At 36.5% G+C, this 25,359-nt stretch overlaps 1 protein-coding gene across 1 annotated transcript in view; it reads right to left on the bottom strand.

Annotated features, from left to right (window-relative positions):
* Positions 1-2,443: 2,443 nt before the first annotated feature.
* Positions 2,444-25,359, bottom strand: part of LOC114650987 (complement factor B-like) — a 42,190-nt gene continuing 19,274 nt past the window's right edge. Inside the window, exons 6-18 of the mRNA XM_028800945.2 lie at positions 24,174-24,304; positions 23,945-24,080; positions 22,038-22,166; positions 21,764-21,862; positions 20,613-20,750; positions 19,440-19,561; positions 18,385-18,529; positions 14,956-15,103; positions 14,479-14,555; positions 10,058-10,158; positions 5,977-6,112; positions 3,344-3,393; positions 2,444-2,822 (exon numbers count right to left, since the gene is read on the bottom strand). Coding sequence (XP_028656778.2) covers positions 2,676-2,822; positions 3,344-3,393; positions 5,977-6,112; positions 10,058-10,158; positions 14,479-14,555; positions 14,956-15,103; positions 18,385-18,529; positions 19,440-19,561; positions 20,613-20,750; positions 21,764-21,862; positions 22,038-22,166; positions 23,945-24,080; positions 24,174-24,304 — 1,559 coding nt within the window. The 3' untranslated portion in view covers positions 2,444-2,675. The remainder of the gene's footprint in view (positions 2,823-3,343; positions 3,394-5,976; positions 6,113-10,057; positions 10,159-14,478; positions 14,556-14,955; positions 15,104-18,384; positions 18,530-19,439; positions 19,562-20,612; positions 20,751-21,763; positions 21,863-22,037; positions 22,167-23,944; positions 24,081-24,173; positions 24,305-25,359) is intronic.

The raw sequence follows: 25,359 nt of genomic DNA, 5'->3' as shown, positions 1-25,359 counted from the left end.
GATTTTTAGATTAGCACTGTTTCGCTCTTTGATCTCTGATTTTTACTATTTGCTTCATTTTCTGACCTTGTCTTTTCTCCCTGTCTTTTCTCATAAACTTTTACAGACTTCTCACTAAAGTCAGCACCGTTACACAAAAACATGAAATTAAAAATTTTTCTCAGTCACCAATTCAAACTACATGGGGTAAGTAACATAAAAAACATTCCTTTAAGCTCTCCCAAGCTGTGTAATGGTTCATGATGTGATGATTGTCAAAGCTTGTGATGAAGGAGAACTTGTATTTGTACTGGGAATTCGTCTCATCCCTTCAAATGATCCCTTCCACTTGTTATGATAGAAGTTCCCTATGACTTTGTGTTTTGCTATCACAATAGGGATAAAAGGTGGCGGGACGGACCTTGTGACTAACTCAAATTCATTTTGTGATATCTTAAAGTGGGTTTCTGATCCATTTCAGATTACTTAAAACATATTTCAAAATATTTTAAGTTTTATTTAAAGATATCTGAAAAATATATTAATATATTTGTACAAGATAGGAAGTTTTTGTATCTGATCAAATGGTTTATAAAGTGACATTTTTACACCAGTGACTTGAAATAAAACCTGTGCAATGCCAGTTTACGCAACTAGTCAAAAACATATTCACCTTTCTAAATCCATGATGATTGATAAGATTTTGTGTTGGCGTTTCTTTGTTGTGATGTACATAAACACACAAAAACTTATTACTTATTCTATATTCAGTTATGTAGCCAACTGCTCCACTTGTACTATACAAGGCAACTGCGATATGATTAAGAATAGTTTAGTGTGACAATTGGTAGTGTTAAAAACTCTTATTCATCATTAATGTAAATTCCTTCTGTGATGGATGGCCAGCCAAATATTCCGGCCCACACCTCCAGGCCGCCAGATGGAGCCCTCCCAGCAGCATGGAAGTTCCCCGAATTCCAGCAGGGCCTTATGGACCTTATAGTTTTTACAAACAGCCCTGCTGGATACTATGGGGACCACCAGGAGCCGCTGTAGGAAGGCTTGGGGAGTGCTACGTGCCCTATAACCTGGAAGTACGTCCTGGTCACATGAACAGTAGAAACGACGTGCTTCCGGGTTGAAGAAAAGGAGCTTTTATCCGACCCGGAAGTGTTCATGGTCACATGGACAGAGAGAGAGAAACGCTTCCGGGTCACGGACTATATAAAGGACTGAGAGAGACCAGAACACTGAGCTGAGCTGGGAGGAAGGGTGGCTAAGTGTCTGGGAGAGGAGGATTGTGTATTATTGTTGATTACCGAGTATTGTATGTGTAGTGTGGAGTGGAGGGTGCTTAGTGCACAGTATTGTAATAAAAAGAAGAAGAATTATACTTTTACCTGGTGTTTGGCGTGGTACCTGAGGGTTCAAGAGGTTGATAGCGGCCTCTACTTCTACACTTGCTAATGTAATTATTACCAAATGGAAGGAAAAATGCTGCTGATGCCTTTTTAAAATAGTCATAAAAAGAAACTATTAACTGTATTAGAAATAAACACTGAATTATAGTCTTAAAGAGTAAAGTTTTTTCTATTTTGTGAGATAATCTCTTTGTTGAGGAAGTCGTTGGTTGACATTTTCTATAAAAGGCTGTTCAAATTACAGCAGCAATGTTCCGAGAGCCACTCATCAATTTAAACCTATGTCACAATATATCTTCTGAAAACAGCATCACCATATTATTTAGCCTGTAACCATTTCCACAGTTGCCATCTCCAGTTTCCTCCCATCCTCTACACCAGGGGTTCTCAACGTCGGTCCTGGGGACCCCCTATGGCTGCAGGTTTTTGTTCCGACCAGCTTCTGTTTTTAATTGGAATTCTGGGCTAATTAAGTGAACTGTTATTGCCCATATTCTGTGTTTTAGGAACAATATAGAAATTAGAAAACTAAGTTTAGCAAAAAAAAAATATTCAAATGTACTTTCTAGTTAGTGCATCTAACACTAAAGTAGTTGCAGCCTTTCACGATTCATTGTTGTTTGCCTGGGTGTCTGCTCTGCTAGCTTTTAATTGTTGTTATTAAGATACAATGAATAGAGTAAACTGCACAGAGAAAGGTAAAATATAATGAAATCAACAAAAGAGAGCATTTAAATCTATAGCAAAAGTAGAAATGTTTCTAAATGTCTTATAAATGTACAATCATGCTGCTGTGCTTTCTTAATGTAGAATAAGAGAAGAGAAAAAATAACAGCTAATTAATTGTAATCAGTGTTTTCAGTTGTTGTCACTGATTATGAATCTGGTTGAAGCACAAGCCTGCAGCCACAGTGGGACCCCCAGGACCGACTTTGAGAACCCCTGCTCTACTCCACCTTTTGTCATTTGTTTACTTTAAAATCCCAGTTTTTGACTGAGCTTACAGGGATGTCTATTGAACAGAGCAATGACTAAAAAAAATCTTTACATTGAAAAATAACAAACTTTTATTTAGAAAAGATGTCCAGAAAAGTGCATAACAACACCAACAACAATAAAATTAATATACAGAAGACCAAAATTGAGCATACTTATAATAAAGCTGACATTTTTCTGCAGGAAATATTAACCAGACTTGTTTTGAGTGGAACTGCACTTACTTAGTTGAGCATTCAAAAATAGCATTATGCTTACAAAGTTACATTTTTAAATTATTTATTTTTTGAATTTGAGGTGTGGAAGCTTAGGTTCTAGAAAGTCCTGCACTTTAAGAAGGTTGATATAATAGTCACGGGAATGTTCTGTTGATTGTTTTCGTTTTGGCTGACACAGATTCATGTTACCCCAGCTTATCACTCCGACCTGGAAAAACAGAAATAGCTTTGAAAAATCAGTGCATATACAATGTATTTGGTATCAGCCGTAAAAAGACAGCTGCTTTGCTATGATAATATATTTAAATTACCTGCCAATATGATTAGCTATTATTCTTAAAAATGAACCATTTAAACAAGAGTTCTTAATAATAGCTGAAATCGTGTAATCTCGTATTCGCTTTCAATTCAGCGACTCTCTTAAACAACCATGCAATAGAAAGTCTGCTCTATTAAATAATCGTGTCCACTTAATAATTCGTTTTTGAAAGTACTTATTCTCATACAGCAGTGGTTCTTCGCACAATGCAGGAACCAAACCTTGAAGGGTACCACCTCATTACAAAATAACAGTCAATGTCAACTTTTTGAACTTTCAAGGCTTTAAAAAAACACACAAAAACATTTAAACAATAGGTCTTGCCGATTTTTTAATAAATCTTTCATTTCACAGAAGTGTTCATAAAATACACTTGAAAAGGATGCATCAGTATTTGTTTTGATACTAACCTGAAAAGCTCTTCTCTTCCTTTTAATTACAAGAGAGCCGCCAGAATCTCCTGTTAAAAAGAAATTAAGACTAGAATTGGTAAATTGTCTCCACTTGAATTTTGTTTTACATTTTATATAAAACGATTGGAGTGCATTCTTCTATGACAAAGATAAAGCTCTTTAAGCCTCAGTGTGGCCCGTTCAATAGCCACCTCAGGAATTTCACTTTGCTTTCTGGTGCTTTAACTTTAATAGTGTATAAAATTCTGTTTAAGTGGGTTAGGGTACTGCTTACTATGGAAAGTAGAGGCGATTTTATGGTTAATTCTAAGATGCAATACCTTTGGGAAACAATCGGGCAATTTCTAGGCTTTGCACTATATGAGAGTTTTCAAATTCAAATCAAAATGCATTTATTTTTTGCTTACACTGCCAAGCTGGCATGAGAATCCCAAGGGCAACAAGCATGCCACAGAGCATCTGAAGAGCCCACCATGGGCTACAAAGCAGGAACTTGGACCATCTGTGGATAGTACCTTTACATACACGTGAGGGAAGATAGGGCCATATGCAATATTTGTGTCAACTATACCCAGCAGCAAATTTCTTAAAGGTAAATTACCATACCTGAACAATTTTCATTTGTCAATCAACTTATCAACACAACCTAACCTGCTCATGTTTATAATATGGAAGGAATACTCAAGTACTATTATGTCTTGAACGTTATTGCCTTGTAAACCTAGTTGATTGGAATTTCTCTTGGTGTTACATCCATACACTAATACGTTACATGGCATTAAACACCACAATATGCAATATATAACACCATCACAGAATTATATGGCGGCACGGTGGCGAAGTGGTGGCCCTGCTGCCTCGCAATTAGCAGACATGGGTTCACTTCTTGGGTCCTCCCTGCATGGAGTTTGTATGTTCTCCCCATATCTGTGTGGGTTTCCTCCGACAGTCCAAAGACATGCAGGTTAGGTGCACTGGCGATCCTAAATTGTCCCTAGTGTGTGCTTGGTGTGTGGGTGTGTGGTGGGCTGGTGCCCTGCCCAGGGTTTGTTACCTGCCTTGCTTCCTGTGTTGGCTGGGATTGGCACCAGCAGACCCCCGTGACCCTGTAGTTAGGATATAGCGGGTTGGACAATGACTGACTGACTGACAAAATTATATACAGTAGTAGTGAAAAACATATTGCACAAACCAGAAATATATATGAAACAATATGATAATGCAGAATTGCACTCTCACCCAGTAGTATATAAAGTAAGTCTTTCTAAGGATAGAGTTTGTAGGAGTTTAGAAACCACAGATGAATCAGAGTTTAACCAGAGTTACTACAGTAGGAAAGAAACTGCTTAAATGGTCTAGCAGTTCTTGTTTTTAGTGACTAGTAACATTTCCCCGATGGTAATAAGTGATTGTTGCGCGGGTGAGTGTTGTATTTAATTATATTCCCTGCACATTTTCTGACATGTGATATAGACAGGACCTCAATGGAGTCCACTTTCCACTTTTCTGCTAACCGAACAACACGCTACCGTTTTAAGTTTCGACGGAACAGATGTACTGCCATACCAGTCTGTTATGAAGAAAGTGGCGGTTATTTCAATGACCGCTCTATACAATTATGCCAGTCCTGATTGGAAGAGGTTCAGCTTTGTAAGCTGACAGAGAGAAAACATCTATTGCTGAGCTTTTTTATAACAGGAGGTATGTTTTTATCCCAATTCAGACTATAAGTGATAGTATCTATCTATCTATCTATCTATCTAGAAGTGCTAAGAAATGTAAATGACTCCACCCTGTTGACTGTGACACCATTTATAACTGGGTGGGGTTGTAGGAGGTGAGGAGTGTTGCCATTGTTTTCAAGATATTCAAGTTAAGATTGTTAAAGGTGTGCCAACTGACCAGCCAATCCACCTCACTCTAATATGGCAGAAGATGGAGACACAAATTCACGCAGACAAATGGAGACTGTGTAAGTAGCACACCAGTGGTGACCAGCAGGCCTTCTAACTGGTCTTAGAATGACAATTTCAACCATATATTAAGACTAAGAATGCAAAAGTATTATTTAACTACTGCAAATGTTTTATCAATGCTACACATGTGTCTGACAAAGCACAGACACAGAGTGATGAGGGATGTAGTACCAATTAATTTAATTCATAACGGTAGTGTAAGTTTCATGGGGTTCATGATCTTACCACTTTATTAAAGAGATCATTTTTGTGTGTGGCAAGCACAGAAACTGTAAAAGATGTTACCACCATAGCTTGAAGCCAACTTTATAAAGCTATTCTGCACTGTATAATCTATTAAACAATCACATTTTAACAGCTGAAATGGCCTTGTCTGGTGCCCACAAAAAAGCAAGCCATTTCAATTCATTTGAGTATAAATAGCATACGCAGCTGGCAGAAGACAAGACAGGAAAAAGAAAAGTCACTACCATGACTATAGAGTGCCACACACATGCACCTCATTGCAACGTTGGCATACGCATTTAACTGTCATCTGCTAGTGCAAAAATACATTAATGTCTGTTCAGACATAAAGTGTAACTTTGACTCGTGAAAACAATGAGGGTCAGCAATCTCTGCTGGCAAAGTGCCGAGTTACTGGACCACCCTTACCTTTGCATGTGACCTCATCGACTTCTGGCTCTGTGCCTCCTGTGCAGAGGAATCTGTCAGTCACCACCTCCCTCCAGTCTTTGAGTTTTGTGTACAGAGGAGCCATTTTTGCATCTTCATTACATTTCAGTTGAGGCTGCAAAAATAAATTAATACGACTGAAGAATTTTGCATGTTGATATCAGACATATGATCTGTCTCAGCCATGGATGCATTTGCAGCTGCCATTTTGGGAATTTCAAAGTTCAATTTATTGTCAAGTGTAAATAGCATAATGGAACTTCTGACTTGCATGGCTCTTTTCCGAATAGTGACAGCATTACAATAGCAACAAAAGAAATCGCAAAATACAAAATATTCTAAGAACATTGACCTCAGTTTAGGTGCCATCAGTTAATCAAATATATCAGAAGTACATTTCTGAATAAAATATCTGTAGTTTTCTATTTGTTTTTTTTACTAGGGCCTAATATTAATTAGTTCAATGACGCTTCGTTCTCTTGAACATGTTACTTAGTATTGCCCTGAGTGAAACATCCCTTTCATAGTTCAGTTCCTGCTTTTCCTAGCGACTAACCTTAGCTTTTGTTGATAGTCATTGGAAAAACGCGATTTTACAAGAAACAATATTCTTTCGGTAATAAGTTCAATAATGAGAGTTTTGTGTATAAAAATAAATTCAGCCCATAGCACATCCTGCTAAAATGGTAGCTTTAATCAGATTTGAATGTAATCTTGAACCGATACAAAGTTTTGGTAGGTTAAAGCAATACAAAAATTGAAACCAGGCCTAGCACATGGAAACAACAGGTTATCCTTAAAATTGAAACCAATAAGAACTGAAATAAACCTAAATAAACTTACAAGATGGAAAAATATGGAAAGTGAAATAAAGAGCAGAGCAAACCACAAATCCTAACCTTGCAATGAGCTCTTTGTACGTATCATACAACGGTAGCAAGAGAACTGAACTAAACTAGGCGTCAGATGTGTTCACTTAAGAATTTGAGTTAGCACCAGTCGAATGTTCACAGGTGAAGTGGAATGTAATACAATAATATCATTATCATTTTTTTTTTTTAATTTTATTAATATGGCTTTACTGTGAAAGCCATAGCCAGGAAATAAATTTTTAACACAGAGTCATGTTTTACTTTAACTAATTAGAAACAGTAAAGCTGTTTACAGACTGGACATTTATAAGGCCTGTGCAATGAATTGAACACTTTAAGCATTTTACAGAAAAGAACAAGCGAAAAGACATGTCATATAACGGGAACAGTGGAAACATCTGAAGTTGAGGGGCAAAGGTGCGGTGAGGGGACAGGAGTGGCGTTGATGTGGAATAGACTGCAGCAGAATTCTGCATTACATGTACAGTATTTGTTACTATAAATTTTGAGTTAATAAGGTTTAATTTAAATCAAAATAAGGCTGTGAAGAAATTACGGCAAGCCTAAGAGGTCTATGTAAAAGAAACAAAAAAACTCCAGTGATAAATATTAAGAAAAAATAAGTTCATCATTTTTTTTTTCTAACATCTAATCACTGCACCAACATGGCAACCCTACAAATTTATACTCTGGAAGTATTTTAGTATGCTATACATGTATAACCTAACCTATATCTAAACCGTTGACTGTATTGATATTTTTTGTAATATAGTTAATTATGCAAAAATATATGGCCTTTTAATTGCTGCATTAATTGTGTTAATTAAGAAATTTTCAAAAATAGTTAAAGACTATGATCATATTTGAATCTATAAAAAGAAAATTGCACCTTTGAATGCCAGCAGTTGACCTAATTTGAAGAATATATTAGAATATTTATTTTGTGGAATATCCATATATTAGAAGAGAACAGTCACATTTTTATATCTTTTAATAGTGAAAAGTACTCTCTTAAATGGGAGCTATGAAAAAATTATGCTGTGAAATGATGCAGTCATCTTCATAGAAGTCACCAGAAAAGAGCAGATCCCAAGTATCAATGTGGTGGTGTGGGCTAAACTATGCAAAGCCAGCCCACCCCAATTGCTGCTTTAATTCTTCATTTTTTGGATCTTTCCACAGTGCAACACTAGATCAGTGAAGTCACTGGAACACTGATTTCTGCCAATTTGTACAAAAACAGCTGTATTACTTTACAATGAATTTTTTTCAAAAATTCTACAGAAAAGAGTACTTTTCGCTATTAAAAGATATTTGCAAATCTAAGTTACTTCCTCCAAATCATGGTATATATTCATTTGCAATATAAAATTGTGTTCAAAAATTGTAGAGGTTGAAAGTTTCTAAACTTGAAAGCACCAATAATGGCTCAAAATGCTCACTACACAGGGAAATACCATCAAAAACCCAGCTAGTCACAAAAAAGGGCAACATTGTATCTTTACAAATAAAAATATTTATTGTTTAAAAAAGCCTTGGTTTAACAAGAAGCTCTGAAGAGCATAAAAAAACACAAAGGAGCACAGAGGTTGAAAAAGTTCATAAAAAAATTAATAAAAGCACAAATAATCACTAGAGAAAACTCACCACTGCAAGGGACCGTGGGTTGCCCCAGCTTTTATAGGGCTGATGGCAGCCCCTTGAATGTGTTGGGCTGGCGGCCCACCTCTTGGGGAACCACCCACAAAAAACATGGAATATACATTAAGATACACAGATACATAAAACACTAAATGGCCAACACTATCAACATACACAAAGGATTCAAAAATGAACAAAACAGACAAAAAATTGGTATTTGAACCCCAGCCAGGGGAGGAACCGTGGCTAAATCCTGACAAAAGTGAAGTGTATTTTAAATATTTTAAAAAATAACATTTTCAAATGAAACTTCTGGATACTGGGATCCCATTCTGAATAAAAGAAGTATAATTTACCAAATATGTCCACTTTGAAGTAACAAAGGGTTCAATTTAAGAAAAGGTGCCTCCTGCATTTCTAATGCATGCTTGTGGCAAAAAAGTGTAGAATTAGTAATTTTTATTATAGATTCTTGGTACTATTTTCTCAAGGTAAGGATACATTTCTTGCTTGCTTGTCTGCTCATGGGAATGACAGCTACCAGTCTGTGCTACCTCTCTGCTTATGTTAAGACATCTGTATTAAACTTACTAAACTTCAAACTGTCTAAATTTAGATGACTTGGCATTGCTAAAGTGGCCCTAGTGTGTCTGTGAGTGTGTTCACCCTGAAAGGGAAATGTTGCTGCATTGTGCCCAATGCTTGCTGGGATAGGCTTCAGCTGCTCTGCATAAGTGGTTTAGAAAATGGATGGATTGATGCATACCTATAACGTCTCTTCAGATCTTGTCACTTGATTGCATGCGTGTTCGGCATTCTACGTCAGTGAAGCACATGTGTGCATTATTAATCTAGCTGTAACACGCAGTAGCTTTGTGAAGTAATGAAATAAGCTTCTGTATAGTGAAAGGATATAAGCAATTAAGTGTTTTTTTTGTTATTATTGTCAAGTTATCTATAGAGAAAGCAATTCACATCTGAGCATCAACATTAAGTGTCAATAACATTGTTTGGCCATCACTTTCCAAGATAAATCCATTGGTTTCCATCCTGGTACCCATAAATCTATGCCTCTGGCCCTGAAAGGTGTTGCGGAAAAAGACAAGCAAAGAAGTGACGTGCACAGCCGGTCTGCTTTTAAAATGTCTGAATCTCATAACAGTCTTTCACTTTTTTTCCTTCTTAAAAAAACATGGATGCCCTGTTTTAAAATATGTTTGTAATCTCAAGACACAGATCAGTACTCAATAAAACCTTTGGCTTGAAAAATGGGTGTATTTGGCAAGTTTTTATGTTTTTTTCAGATTGGGACCCTGGTACCCATAAGCTCTATTATATAACGCAAGATAAGGCTAGCTTTTAAGAAAAATTTAATTTATAAACTATATTTCCACTTTAGAATGCAATTTCATGTAGCAAGTTAACAAATGATTGTGAAGAAATAACTTTTGATTTGAAAAATACCAAACTTATCCTTTACAATGATGCTACAGTATACAGGGTATATCATTAAAATGGGTCTGTTAAAGAAATTAACAAGCACATACCTGGTTCTTTAGTTTTATTTTAACATTCATATTCTTCATTTGTGATTCTACCCCTGTCACAAAAAATGCGTCAACTATGTCCTGGGAGAACAGGTTTTCTACTGTTATAAGAAAAAAACAAAACAAATATGTGGGTTATTAATCACACAGAATATGCATTGGTAGAAAGTCTTCTTTACAGAATCTTTCATAATAATAAAGGTAAGACTGCCTTTTTTATTTTTTTTTTGTTTAAGCACTTTTTATTCCCAAAACAACATTAGACCCCTTTGGGTGGCATTGTGACAGCGCTGCTGCATCATACTTCCAGTGACCTGAGTTTGCACAGGTCAGACTTGTTGTGGCGTCAGCTTCTTCTCTCATTGGGTGTGTGAGCATTATATGACTTTCAACACACCAAAACTATGCAATCTGTTCTTATTGGATCTAATATAATCCCTGTATGAGTCAGTGTGTGTGTCCATTACTGTGACAAATGACAAACTGGCATTGTTATCCTCTTGACTCTGCACAACCCCAAATGAGAAAAAAAAAATCATAAAATGGATATATAGACAAATTGTTTGCGCTTTTATTTCTGAATTATTTTTGTTTCATGATTGCCAAGTTTACTACTTAGTTTTAAAGTTTTTGACTTGTACACTTTGTATAGTCAGTGTGTGGTAAGGTCAGGTCCGCAGCTGATTGCCTTTTTAAATAAATAATCGCCACACTCGCGGATGAAGGAGGGGGCGTGGTAGTGTGGCTGGAGCAGTTCCCGCGTGCGATGCAGTGAAGGCGTTTCTTCAATTAAGTGCAAAGGTGAGGAATCGTCCGTGTCCGTAATTGATGCCGGGAGCTGCTAATCGCCACAACTGTGCCACGTCCCCATGTATAAAATAAGAAAGCGCAAATACAAGGGTGGGAAAAAAAAGAGAATGGAAAGGAACGAGAAAAGCAATTGAGGTTAAAAGGCAGCTGAAGACCAGTCTCAGTGAGGATGATCTGGCCACCTAGAGGGGAAAGGCAGCACAAACAGGGGCCCCATGAAGGAGCGTAGGTTGTAGGTGCTCTAGGGGCTGGTTTACCCCACAGAACAACAGCGTGGAGTGGGGCGAGCATGGCGGATGACCTCCCCAGGGATCCGAGGTACGATTGTGGGTGCGTGAAGGATGACGGGAGGAGTGCGGACCTTGGATGGTCTGGCTGCGCTGTGAGGAGATAGCCAAGGCAGGAGTCGGGGGATGAAGTTCGTGGCTGCTGGGTCTCCGCCAGCTGCATGAGTTATGGGTGAGCCGGGGAGACGAAAAATTAGTTGGGCTGGGATCTGACTGCATTTTTAACCTCTGTTTTTAATGGATTTATTTATTGTTTGTATGGATTATTTATGGACATTTGTGAAGCACTGCAGTGTGGACACTGTTTTTAGTTTTGTTTTGATTCTTTTTAATAAAAGCACGGAACACTTTTTACACCATCTTTCAGCTCATTCAGTCATAACTATCGATGGTGTTGGGTTCAAGAGGCTCCCAACTGTGAAGAGGGAGCCTGGAGTGGACCCGCACCATTGTACTGTGGGGCTTCTGTATGGAACTTTTAATCATGCAGAACTCAATGGTGACATTCACTTTCACTTTCAAACTAGAATTAGTAATGTTGAAATTCATTTGTGTCTTCCTGTGATGGTTATTATGGGTACCACCATTTTAAATCTTTTGTGTAAAGGTTTCTGTGGTATTTCTACCCAAGAATCACTAAGAATGCTATCTGAGAGTACAAAGTGTGTGTGTTTAATTTAGTGATACTTAGCGAAAAACGTTAGTGCTTCAAATTGTTTGGTTTCTGATTTGGGGTTTAACAACAGATCTGTCTGATGGTTTTGATGCATTCTTAGCTTGGTTTCTTGATTCATGTCTCATCCTCCGGTATTTTATCTTTCTATACTACCTCTACTATTCACATAAGTACAATAAAGTGACCAAATATATTAGGACAGTGCCATAATTCTACTCTAATTTACTCTACTCTACTTACAACTTATGATAATCATGACACTATAAGCCTGTTTATTCTGTATTTTGGACATGACTGATTTTCTCCTTGCCCCTGCAATGGACTGGCACCTGGTCCAGGGTTTGTTCCTGCCTTATGACCTATGCTAGCTGGGATAGGCTCTGGCACCCCCTGCAACCTTGTTCAGGACCAAGTGAGTAAGAAAATTACTAATTAATTTCTTGTGGAGACTTATTCATACATTAGTTTATACAATGTTCTCACTTCTGTTATGTGACACTTCTTGTTTGCATTACTTAATGATTTTTTGGCTTTTTTTTCTTTGCAGAATCCATTATGATCTTCAGTTTCTGCTTGGCCTTTGTTATTATAATCATGAAAATGTATTTGTAACTTTGGGTTTGTCACAGGTGTTGCTGTCTTGTGGAATTTTTGATTACTCCTTTACCATGGTTTCATCCCAGAAATCTGTGGTACATGACACTATTAACATGACAGGATAAAAGCTCATCCTGAAAGTCTTATCTCTGACCAAGATTGCAGGTATAATCCTACAACAAACCAAATATTTTTGTTCTTTCAGCCATTTTTTTTTTATCGGCTGGTCTTTCAGCTTTAATTTTTGTCTTAAGTATTTGGCTTAAGTATTGTTGTATCTCCTTTGTTTTTGGATTTTGACTGGTGTTTCACTGATTATGTTTCATCTTCTGATCCTAAAAACCAGCAACTGCACTTTCAATCTTTGCAGAATAACACCAATTTGCTAGCTGTGCTTATATGTGCAGCTTTTAATCACCAAACATGTCAATTCTATTGGTTTTCTGAATTTTTTTGCTCTAATAACGTAGCTTATATGATTTGTGTTATATTTTCTTCCTGGCTTATATATGTTATCTTTTTATTGTCATTACTGTTAATTTTGAAGTATTATTTTTCATGTATTTTTGTTATGTAATGGTACATACTGTATGTACCTCAAAGCTGCTTGTTTATGGAATCCCAAGAGGCATTGCCACCTTGATGTTACTGCTGAGGGTTCTGCCTTCAGCCTTTATATATTCAGGTTGAAGAGATTACATCTCACAGGGTGTTATTGGAGGAGTATAGTGTTTTGTACTCTTTGTGAGTACATTTCTTGATTTTCTGCTTATAGTGGATTTTGTTGCCTTGTTTTTGGATTCTACATACTGGATAAAAGATTGGACTTGAAAGACTTAGATTGCCTTTTTATGTAAGACCTAGGTTGCCTTTTTTCACTGTGCTTTGCCATTTTAGTTCTCTTCTAATGTAACACAGATGTGTTGATGGGTATTGATTGTACAAACCAGGAGATCAGAATCAAGAAACAGACGTGTAGTCAGAGCCAGAATGAATGGGTCAAAACAAAAAGGAAAATAAAAGAAGAAAAAAAGTTCAAACACCAAAACCAATGCCTGATGTTAGACTTATTTTGAAGAAGACATTAACACTAAGACGTTATTTCTTCATCCAGTTGAGGGATAATTAACAAAAGAAATGCTGCTGTATTTATACCCTAGTTCCACTAATGTCACAAAAGGAAAAAGCATGGTCGCGTAATGTAATTAATGCATTGCATAAACTAAGAACAGAAATTAAAGTAAAAATAAAAATAAACTTTGTCAAAACAAATCAACTTTGGAGTATAAACTTTCGAAAACAATAATAATTCAAAATACACACTTAAAATTTTAATGTTGCACTTTTCTTGAAAAATCCTTTCGTGTTTAAAGAACTTTCTTTTATGTTCACTACCTCAGTGATAGATTGATGGCTTTCCTACCACTTAAAGGGAGTTTTGGTGCATTTAAATCATTTTGAAGTTTTAAAAGCCTGAGGTCCGTTTTGGATCTGTGCAGACCTTGAAGCCTGTCTTTTTGGGTTTGGGGACAGGCTTCCAGGGGTGACGCCTGTTTCTGACACTCAGACTATGACTTGTGTTATTTTACCATTTTAGCCATTATTGTACTACAGTTCCATTCTAATTTGAAAAATTATGACTTCCTTCTGGTTATATGAAATATGAGTGCCTGTAAGAAGTGCTAATGATAGTAAAAAAATTAAATGGCAGTATTAGAACTCACTGACAACTGAAAAATGTGAAAATATGAAACATATAATTACATACATGACTTATAAATCATTAAACTGAAAACCAAATTACCCCCTTGCTTGTTTCTTCCCAGGTCTTCAACCCAACCCCTACTGGGTCTGAGAGACTCTCCTCACCATACTTTATCAGTCTTTGACATTATGAAGTGAAAGTAATCATGTTTTTTTTAATTATCTGTTTAGCTATCCATCCCTTTCTCCATCCTTTTGCTAATTATATGTATTTAAAAAGGCTATTGTAATAATAGAAAGTATCTGTTAGGATTAGGCAAGAATGTTTAAAATAAAAACATAGATACTTTGATCTTTGCAGGTTGTTTCAGGTTTCAGTCGCAGTGCTCTCCTCGACTCCTCAGTGCAGGGAATGCAAATAGGACTGGAAAACAAAATCACATTGTTTATTAAAACATCTTCCAAATGAATGCTTAACTTCTTAAGACATTCTGGCACACTGATCTTCTGTTGATCTCTGTAGGAATTGTATTTAATTGAATTAAAATGAATTACAATTAAATTAATTGCATTAAGTTTATGCATTTACCTACTTCTGTCTCCCACTCTCACCTTGCTTCTCTTCCATACTTAATTAATTTGCTATTCATTCACATAAAATAATTAACACAATTTGCATTGTTAACTATACTATTGTTGTACTAATTAGTAAGGGAAAGAAAATATTATTCTCCAGTCTTTGAATAATCTGAACAAGAGAACAAAATAACTCAACTTTAATGTTTTGCAGCCTGTTGAAACAAACCATTAAGAATCTTCCTTACCGGGCTTTTGGTGAAATTTTTATTGTGTTGATAGTTTCATTCAGTTCAATAACAGCGATGTCATAGTCATAGAACTCATCAATGCCCTGATTTTTCTTTGAGTAAATGCTGTAATTCGGATGCAGATGGATTGCTTTCACCTTTTTGTCTATAAGGTAAAACAATAAAAAATATGAAACAAGTGTCCAAGTCTTTTTAAAACAGGTTTTTTTTTTGTTATTGTTTATAGGTGTAACCTGGGCTAGGTTTAAAAAAGAGAAAAAAAGAATATCAGAATGCAAGTTTGTGCTAATCATCATTTCATTTCATTACACTATATAAAAGCGGTCGGGATTGTCCTTCCGTCCTGTGAGTGCAAAGCGTAGCAGTATTCTGCTTATCACAGACTTACTACTTGTGGCTTGCGGTACGAAGCGACGCGATGTGAGCAGAGTTCTGGTAACTGATAAAAGGCACTAATAGAGTTTTCACACTGAATATAGTATTCAAGGAAGTTTTCGAAATTATATAGAACAAAAGTTTAAATTTCGTCGCAAAAATAACAGAAACTACGAGAATTAAAGTAATGCGGCTCAGATTCAATGTAACCAAATTAATGAGTTGTGGTACATGAATTTTATTTTTCACTGTATAAAATATCAAATTGATCTACATATTGAATTGCCTTAAGAAGTGGTCGACACGTGCAGCGAGCGACACACACACACATACAGGCGCGCGCGACAGAGAGAGAGCGCTGGACGCATAAGAATAATAATACTTCATTACATTGATATACCGGTGTTTTCAGTATTCAAAGCGCTATCCACACAGGGAGGAACCGGGAAGCGAACCCAAAATCTTCCACAGTCTCCTTCCTGCAAAGCAGCAACACTACCACTGCGCTACAAGGCAGTTAAAGAATGCACTGGGCTCGATTTTGTTTTCACTTCTGTTTACAGCAATCGGGTCATGGCGTGCATTATTGCAATGTTACTTTTCTTGGTGGCTTAGTGTTTCTCAACTGTGACTCCGGAACAACTCAGTACGCAAGCTATATTAAGCGTCAACAACGAAGACTCGCTACACCTTAATGAACAAGTGCTGAAACTTATCCCTACCGATAAAGTAACTTTCACCAGTGTGGCCTCCATCGTCACAGACGATCCTGCTTTCAGTTACGGACAATTGAATGTTGCTCTCTCCAGAGGTCCATCTTTTCAATCACTCACAGTGGTATCCACAAACCCACCCCATTTGGACAACTGTGTCGTTCAGGAAGTGTTCACCCATCAATACATAATATGCGGCGCGGGTTGGCTACTGTCTGAAATGGGGTACAAGTTACTGGGGTTGTGTAAGGTTAAGCTGAATATGTACGTGTCCTCTGATTGGCCTATCAACAGTCCAAGTAAGATAATTGTGAGACGGGATTGGAGAAAAGTACAGAGAAAACGGGGGAGCGGAGTGGGGCGGGGCGGGGCGGGGCGGGTGGATCTTAGTTTTAGATCTTATAATTATTATGTCACCAGAATTGCATTCTTTCAATTAAGAAATCGATCACATGTTCATTGTTTATATATTTAAAGAATACAAAAAAGTTGATACGTCTTTGATTCAAATTGATCACAGTTGGTTCAGAATGCAGCTGCAAGCGTCCTAACTGAAAAGAAGAAATCTGACCACATTACACCAGTATTAGCGTCTATACACTGGCTGCCTGTGCCTTTCGTAATCAATTTTAAAATACTGATAATTGTTTACTGTGGTGGACTGGTGCCCTGCCCAGGGTTTGTTTCCTGCCTTGCACCCTGTGTTGGCTGGGATTGGATCCGGCAGACCCCCGTGACCATGTGGTTAGGATATAGTGGGTTGGATAATGGATGGATGGAAAATAATTGTTTATAAATTGTTTATGTGATTATTGTTTTTCTTTGTTCTCACATCCCATCATTCATAAAGCACCTTGAATTATACAGTAAAACCTCAATTATCTGTCAGGGGTCTGGACCAAGGCTGTGACAGATAAGAGAAAAGACGGATAACAGAACAGCTACTTTAAAAATGACATACAGTAGATCAGTTTAGAGAATAGTCGTATTTATTTACAAAAAAAAAAACTATCTTAACAAAATATAATATAGTATTGACAAAATTAATTAATTTATATAATATTGTAATGACCAGTGTAAAAAGCCCTGTCTTTTATATTCCATTATCTGGTTTACAGAGCACATCTCCGAAACAGTAAAAGAAACCTTTCCCTACTGATAATTATCTCCTGCCACTCAGAAAAATGTCTGTCTTTTTCTATATCACAAACACTCCTGCTTATTGTCTCCTGACTTGCTACTCAAAACGTCCTTCCTTCCACGGCACCTTCCTTTTTCTCCTAACTTCTCCTGTCACTCATCTCCTAAGAGGCATGTCTGCCCCTTCACCCAGTCCTATCACTTACACAGCATTCCGCCCTTTACGCTCCTGCACAGCTCATCATAAGCTACCTGCACGTCACAATATATTAACAACGCATACTACAAACTTTAAAAAGAAAATTATAATGCAGAAGAACATTAACATTAATACAGAATAACATTACCATCAATGGTTTCCATTTTCGACACGTTTCTCAATTTTATCGGCATCACTATTATATCATTCACTGTTGTTCTTCCTACTCTGTAAATTGAAGGACAACTTGAAGCGCATTTCGTAACATTTAACAATTTCACTTTTCTGTGACAAGTCCAACAACAAATGTATATGTTTATTAGCCGTAACAATGTATAGGATTTTAATTATAACAAAAGAGAAAAGCCATGAAACACAATTAAAGTGGAAGGTATGTAACTGACACAATCATTTAAAAATGCGGCATGACATGCTGCTAGGGAATAACAGTAGCTCGCAGCGTAGTGTGCAGTAGCAGTAATAGGTGCCCACGTTTTTTTGTTTTTTTTTTGCCCTGACGGTTAATGCAGACTGATAGATAGTTGAGGTTTTACTGTACTTTGTTTTAGAAGGTGCTATATAAACAAATGTTGTTGTTTACAAGTTTATTTTTTCAGGATTTCCTGCATTTCCTTTCCTTTTTGACTGCTGATTTGTAGATTTTATATACCATTTGGTGTGACGCCAATAAATTCTTAGTCACTTGGTCTGCTATTGATTTTCAATTTCAGAGCTATACTATAACAGAGGAACTGCTTGGAAAAGAAAAATGTTTTATATAAATCGTTCTGGTACTTTTTGCTAGCTTCTCTGTGGTTTAAGTAAGGACCAGTGTGGTGTGAGATACATTTTAAATGGTCACACTAACATGGAAAATGTGTAAACAGTTCTTGGTGATATGCCTCCATTTCTCCAGTCTCACAGCCTCTACAATGATATATATGCAGTATGTAATTTATACTTTATAGATTTACATGATATATGTGTAGTCTTAGTTACCTTTAGATTTCTTTTGATCATCATCGTCGTTGATTAGCACCTTAACATTGCTTTGATCATCTTCTGTTGTGAAGCAGTGTGCAGCGGTCAGAACATGCTTATTTCCAACAATGGATCCCTTACATGATTCGGCTTTTCCATGACGCTGTAAAAGTAACATTTAAAGGTCAGATAAAGATGGAATCATGATTCTGTTTTCCGCACAATTTGTGTGGCTTTTGGGGGCCTTATGGGTTTTATCTGTTTTCTATTTTTTCACTGTTCCTGAATACCACTTCAGCCTTTTCTCAAGAGGCTTTTTTAATTTCCTGACTTGACTATTTAATATGTGATAGAAGAGTCATTGTCACTATTTAATTTTCAAAGAACTGATCTGCTCACAGCTAACATTGCTATCTTGGGCACTTCTATATTTAGTTTTGATATTGTCATCCAGCACAAGAGAGACTAAGATACCAGCTTTCTTATATGCTCATTAGATGCTTATTTTAGGTAAGAACTTTGAGCCCATTGGCTTAAAATCCCACCAACCGTCTGTCAGTTTACATGTTTATAAAATGTTAGCATGAAGTGAATTGCACAGTAAGGCAGTTGTGACGACTAAACTGACTACCGTAACCAATTCTTCTCTCCTTTTCCTCAAATTACTTGACTCTGAAGTTCAGTTTTTACAATTTTATATTTTTATTCAATCTGGACTGAAATGAAAAATAGGTCATATTGTTCTCCACTTTCACAAAACCTTTAGTATGATTCTCTGTTTATAAGAGACTAAGTAATACCAGGTAAACGTTTCAGAAATTTAAGATAACATTGTCAGTCTCAGTCCAAAACAACAGATGAAGTAATTACATGCACTTCAAAAATACTTTTCTTAAAAATGTTACATAATGCCTTAACTGTTGTTGATCTCACTAATGAAACAGCTTCTTCACTATAAGTCTGAGGTGCCATGGGACAGTATCTAGCAGACTCTCTCTCTCTATCTATCTCTATATACTGTATATATACAAGTGGGTGGAAATCTGGGATAGTACGCTTAATTTGGTGCTTACAGTTATTTGGATAGACACATGCCAAGGATAGTGTTCTTGCTTCATGGAATCTCCCTGCTTCAGTGGTTTTTGCTCATCTGTATCCTTGTAAATACCGCATAATGCCACACTGTCCGATTCATCTGATTTAGAAAGTAAATTTATTAACTAAGTAATAACAGCATTATATCTGAAAGACAACAATATTCTGTTTTAAGCATTCAATAGAGACAACAAATTACTTGACAAAAAAACACAAAATCATCCTCTCTGTGTGTGAAGTTCATCATGATCACATAGTGTGCTTTGTTTCACATGTAAATGTCTTGTTTTGGTTTCTGCCATACACTTACTTACACAAATTGTGTTTCTCTCTGTAGTGTATACAACTGCCTAAGCTCAGATCCTGGAGGGCAACAGCAGTTTCAGGTTTTCAATCCAACCACTTTGTTAATAACTAGTCAGTCACCACGACTAACAGAGCTGATGTCTTTTTGTCTTCATTTTTAAAGAGTTGCCTTTATGTTTCAGATTCTTTTATCTTAAACCAGCAGCCAAACAACGATGAGATAAAAAGTAAATGATAAGATAACATGCTCAAACTCAGTTCTTGAAGGGACACTATTTTCAATCCAACCATTTTTGTAATTACAGTAGACTCCAGTTCTTCCTGCTAATGAGTCATATTAGCAAATACTATGGCTCCGCTGTGCTCTCATTCAGCCACAGCAGTCATTTTCAAAATAGCTGATTTCTGTTTTCTGAGATCACCCTCAAGATGTTTTGTGATCCCGAGCACAACAATATTTCTTAAATCTTCACTTTATTATTTTCAAATATTTTACTGAAATAGATATTGTATGATGAATGCATATCAGCTAATTCACTTTGCTTCATGTCATTTGTTTGACTGCTGGTCCAAGCTTGCTTTGAATATGGTGTGGTATGGTGTTTGTGACATCACTTTATTCAGTTAATTCATGTCCCCTGCTTGGGGTTTTATTGCTCAATTCATACAAAAAGCAATTAAATATTTGATCAATTTTAAAACAAAAAAGAAACAAAATAAGGCAACAGTAAATCTCTAGCAGCTACAATAAGAGGATTTGCATTACATTTTCCTGAAGGAAGCTCATTAATTCCCAGATTTTCCTTTACATGTGCACACACTATTTCAGTCTGATCAAAACATACCTATCATTTTGTCAAAGGTTTCCCGTAACTTTTCAGGGGATTCCAGAATAAAGTAATGGTTTTCATTATTTTTCTTTGAGGTCAGTCTATTAATTAAATCCTTATCAACATCATTTGTAACCCCAAATCCATAAATATCTGAAAGAAGATAACATAATAAACAAACAAATGAAAAACACATAATCTTTTTTGATTTACAGATTGCACTAGGTATGAAACAAATTACTCACATGCTCAATATTGTTTGTCCAAACAATACTAATGGAAGTAGAATATTAAAGAAGTAAAATAATCCCTCTTAAATAAGTAGAGAACTTCACTGAGGCAGTCCTTTTTCAGTATTAATAATAATAATAATAATTCATTACATTTATATAACACTTTTCTCAGTACTCAAAGCGCTATCCACTACCGCATATAAGTCAGGTTCTGATTTTATGATCGATTTTTCGGGTTGCAAGACCCGACTTATACGCCCGTTCAAAAATACAACACTTAAAGTTTTTTTACATCTTCTTGTTTCCTCCAATCTCGCACCAGTTTCTCAGACACATCAAATTTTGTTGCAGTAGCGCAATTACCAATTTCTTTTGCCACTTCAACAACTTTTAATTTTAAAACCACCTGCATGTTTTCTTCTGATCAAACGCTCCATCGTAGATAAGGGATGCTCTTACAATAAAGGTGTATAAGGGTGTGAGATACAAAAAACACAAATCAGTGAAAACATTGCTTAGGAATAGTGTGGGTATTACTGTGTGGGCACAATACATAGGAATACAAAAGGCAGCCTGCTCCGTGGTTGCTCTTGGACCAATAGCGTGAGTTTTCCGCATTCAACTTATATGACCAACATTATAACATACCAAAAATTATACAGTAAAATCAAGCCCTGATTTATCCGCGGGAGAACTTATCCGCGAATATATATGGTATATGCATCTACTTGTGTATATTTGATTGTATATCTGATTGTTTTCAACAAGTGTACATAAAGAAAACCAGCTATGTCAAGTAATATTGAAATAAATACAATGCAAAAAGTTAAAATATTGACATGTTTTAAAACAAGCAATATATTTAATTTACAAATTTAAGTTGCAAATCCAGAAATTGAGCAAAGCATAAAAATAACCAAAATCCTTTCTCACCCAGATATTCATCTCTTGCATCTCCTGACGCATTAGTTCCAACCAGATACTGAATTTTCCTCACAGTAGGGTAAGGATCTCCACCCATGTTCACATGACCTAATATATATTTATAAATAGTAATAATTTATATTGATATATAAAGACACTGCGGTTTTAAAGCTCAATATTCAGAATAGAATCAGAACTCAGTATATCTCTGCATAGTTATTAATATTTACTATTGACAGTGATGCTAATATATATATGTCAAATAGGATTCATTTCAACGCACCATCAGTTAATAAAATGATAACATTCCTAACTTCATTAAAATTTTTCAACGTTGCTTTCTGTGCGCTCATCATGTCATACACCTTGTCCATTGCGCCTTTTATATTTGTTCCAGTCAGATCCGAGTGTACTGAAAAAGAATAGAATGAAACGGTAAATCAATAAAAATTATGTTTAAATATGCATTTAAATCTTTAAAAATATACATTTTGAAAACAATCCAGCAGAACTTACAGTAACCAGTGGTTGGGGAATAAATGAAGTATGGAGCACTTTAAATGTAATGGCCAAGCTAATAACATTGTTAAGCTAATAGTCATTGTTTACACGTTTTAAACAACTATTATCATACACTGAGTTATGCTGCTATTTCTGTACTACCTTACACTGTGCTGTATTAAGTGTATCTGTTATTTATTTATTATATTACATATTGTCATCCCGGCCAATACCCCCAGGCCGCCAGGTGGAGCCCTTCTTGCAACATAGAGGTGCCCCGAGTTAGAGCAGGGCATCATGGACAGTGGAGTTTTACATCACAGCCCTGCTGAATACCATGGGGGCCTCCAGGGGATGCTGCAGGAAGGAGCAGGGACTGCTATTTTCCCTATAACCCTGAAGTACATCTTAGTCACAGCGACACAGGAAATTACATACTTCCGGGATGAAGAAGGAGAGTTTTCACCTGACCCGGAAGTGCTGGATAATCACATGGACTGAGGGATCAGAAGCACTTCCGGGTCAAGGACTATAAAGGACTCTGGGAAATCCCAGACGGACGAGCTGAGTCGGGAGGAAGGGTGGCAACGCGTCTGGGAGTGGAGGATTGTTTATTGATTATTAATTGAGATTATTGATTTGTTTATGAGTATTGTGGAGTGGAGGGTGCTTAGTGATTATTATAATAAAGTCAAGAATTGGACTTTTATCTGGTGTCTGATCTGAGGGTTCAAGGGAGTGATAGTGCCCCTTATCTGTCACAATATTTATTGACTATATGCATCTAAATTGAAAAATACCATACGTTGCATCAATGTTCATATTGCTTACTACACATCAATATTGCTGCTACTTCTTTGTCTTGTCTTTGCACAGTGTCTTGTCTTGTTTGTGTTTTAATTTTAATTTTTAATTTAAAATTTTAATTCTAATTTTAATTTAATTTTAATTTTTTATTTTTTATATTTGCACTTCATGTTGTTACACTGTGGACCCTGAGCTTCGCAATTTCGTCTATCTGTATACTTGTATATGGTTGAGATGACAATAAAGTTTGCTTTGACTTTGAAATCTCTGCAATGGGGCTGATTAACACTAGAGGGAGCTGTCGGGTTGTACAGTATGCTCCTGCAAATCATAAAATGGAATTTCAAGATCTACTACAAATAACGGGAGCATGTAACACTTATTTTTGCAGCTCATGTGTTTCATATGTATCCTAAGAATGGTAAGTTGATCAACTGGACAGTATACAATGACTGTGACAGAAATATACTGCAGACACACTGCAGGTGAGTTCACATTGTGAAGCTTTGAGTCAGTGGACATCTGTAATGCTGTTGGAAAACTGAGCTTTTGTACTATGTTAAATATGACTTGTAATATATAATTTGTCTGCTTTATTTTAGTGTGTCACTATTTCAGAATTATTTAGATAATGGCACTTAAACTATGTGAACAAGACTATAAATATGTTTTAGAGCTCATATGAGATTCTGTAATCAAAATGTTCTATAACTGAAATAGCCATCATACGCAAATTAGCTTGTTTGTTCATTAATATACAGTACATTTAACATTTAAAATGTATCTTTTTGGCAAGTAAATAAGAAGCAGCACACTATTTGCAGTTATAATATTACAAACAGAAAAAACAGTTTAAAATTCTTGAAAGAAACAGAACATTACCATCTGATTTAAACTCTTCCAACTTTTGTATGGCTTGAGCAGGATCCATCTTTTTGTCAGCAATGTCAACAACAGTAATTGTAGTTGAGGCAAAGGATAAAATTGCATATTTTGGGGAAACTTCATAAGCACTGATCTGTTTATAAATATAGAAACAACTGAATTAACTTATGAGTTGTTTTTCTCTGGTTCTTAGAAAAGCTATGCAGAAGTTAAAGTAGCTGATTACCTTGTCCATCAAATCCATTACACATTTTTTGGATTGTTCAAACTGATCTTGAACACTGTCCGATGTGTCTAAAACTATATAAATGTGAAGTATACTATTCTGCTTTAGAATGATCTTTCTTGCATGATCCTCTATAAGGTAAAAAACAAACAAAAGAGGTTAAAATCTGTCGATTCAGAGTTGTGGGGAGCCAGAGCTTATGCCAGCAGCAAAATACATTGGTAAATATTTATTTATTTGTAGAAGGTTGTTCTTTTATCTTATGACCGAAAAACACAGTTAAGATGACCAGCCCATTTTAATTCAATGATATTTTTAAATCATATATAGGTGCTTCAGCTTCAGGTGGAGTTATAATTTCCTTGTTATGTCAGTTTCTATGTGGAATAAACATGGTTTGATTGTGCAGTAACCTTTTGCTCTCTGTCTCTAAGCATCAATTAATACATGACTTGATTGATCTAGACATCCAGTCACTCATTCTTTAACCCGTTATATCCTGCTGGAGCCAATCTCAGCCAGCACAGGGCGGCAAGACAGAAACAAACCCCCAGGCAGGGCACCAGCCCACCACAGGACACACACACACACACACACACACTAGGGACAATTTAGAATCACCAATACACCTAACCTGCATGTCTTTGGACTGTGGGAGGAAACCAGAGCACCTGGAGGAAACCCACGCAGACACGGCAGAAACATGCAAACTCCATACAGGGAGGACCTGGGAAGCGAACCCAGGTCCCCTTACTGTGAGGCAGCAGCACTACCACTGCGCCACTGTGCCGCACTCGAGACATCCATTTCTTATCAAACCCACTTAATCCAGTTCAGAGTCACAGGAAACACACCATTCTTATAGTGTTATTATTTTTTGTCCGGGTTGTGAGAGTGAGGTCGTTATACTCACTAATCATGCTGCCAGAGAGTGGCGATGTATTGCATGTTTCATTGTACTCTGTACACATGATAGTACTGATCCTACAAACTTTATAATTATCAGTTCTACACTGGTCCTGTATATGTGAGTGTGTATGTAAGCCTATCCTCCAATGGACTGTTGTCTCATCCAGTGGAAGTCCCTTATTATGACAGAATCTGAGAAGCAGGCTTTACGGGGACGCAAACAAGAGAAGAAACAGCAGCTGAGACAGGTTGAGGCAGATGAGGATACCGAGGGTAG

This window comes from Erpetoichthys calabaricus, chromosome 1 (genome assembly GCF_900747795.2).
Source record: "Erpetoichthys calabaricus chromosome 1, fErpCal1.3, whole genome shotgun sequence".
In the NCBI taxonomy this organism is placed as follows: domain Eukaryota; kingdom Metazoa; phylum Chordata; class Cladistia; order Polypteriformes; family Polypteridae; genus Erpetoichthys; species Erpetoichthys calabaricus.
The sequence above is the reverse complement of the archived record's forward strand: the minus strand, read 5'-3'. Positions and strand labels throughout refer to the sequence as shown.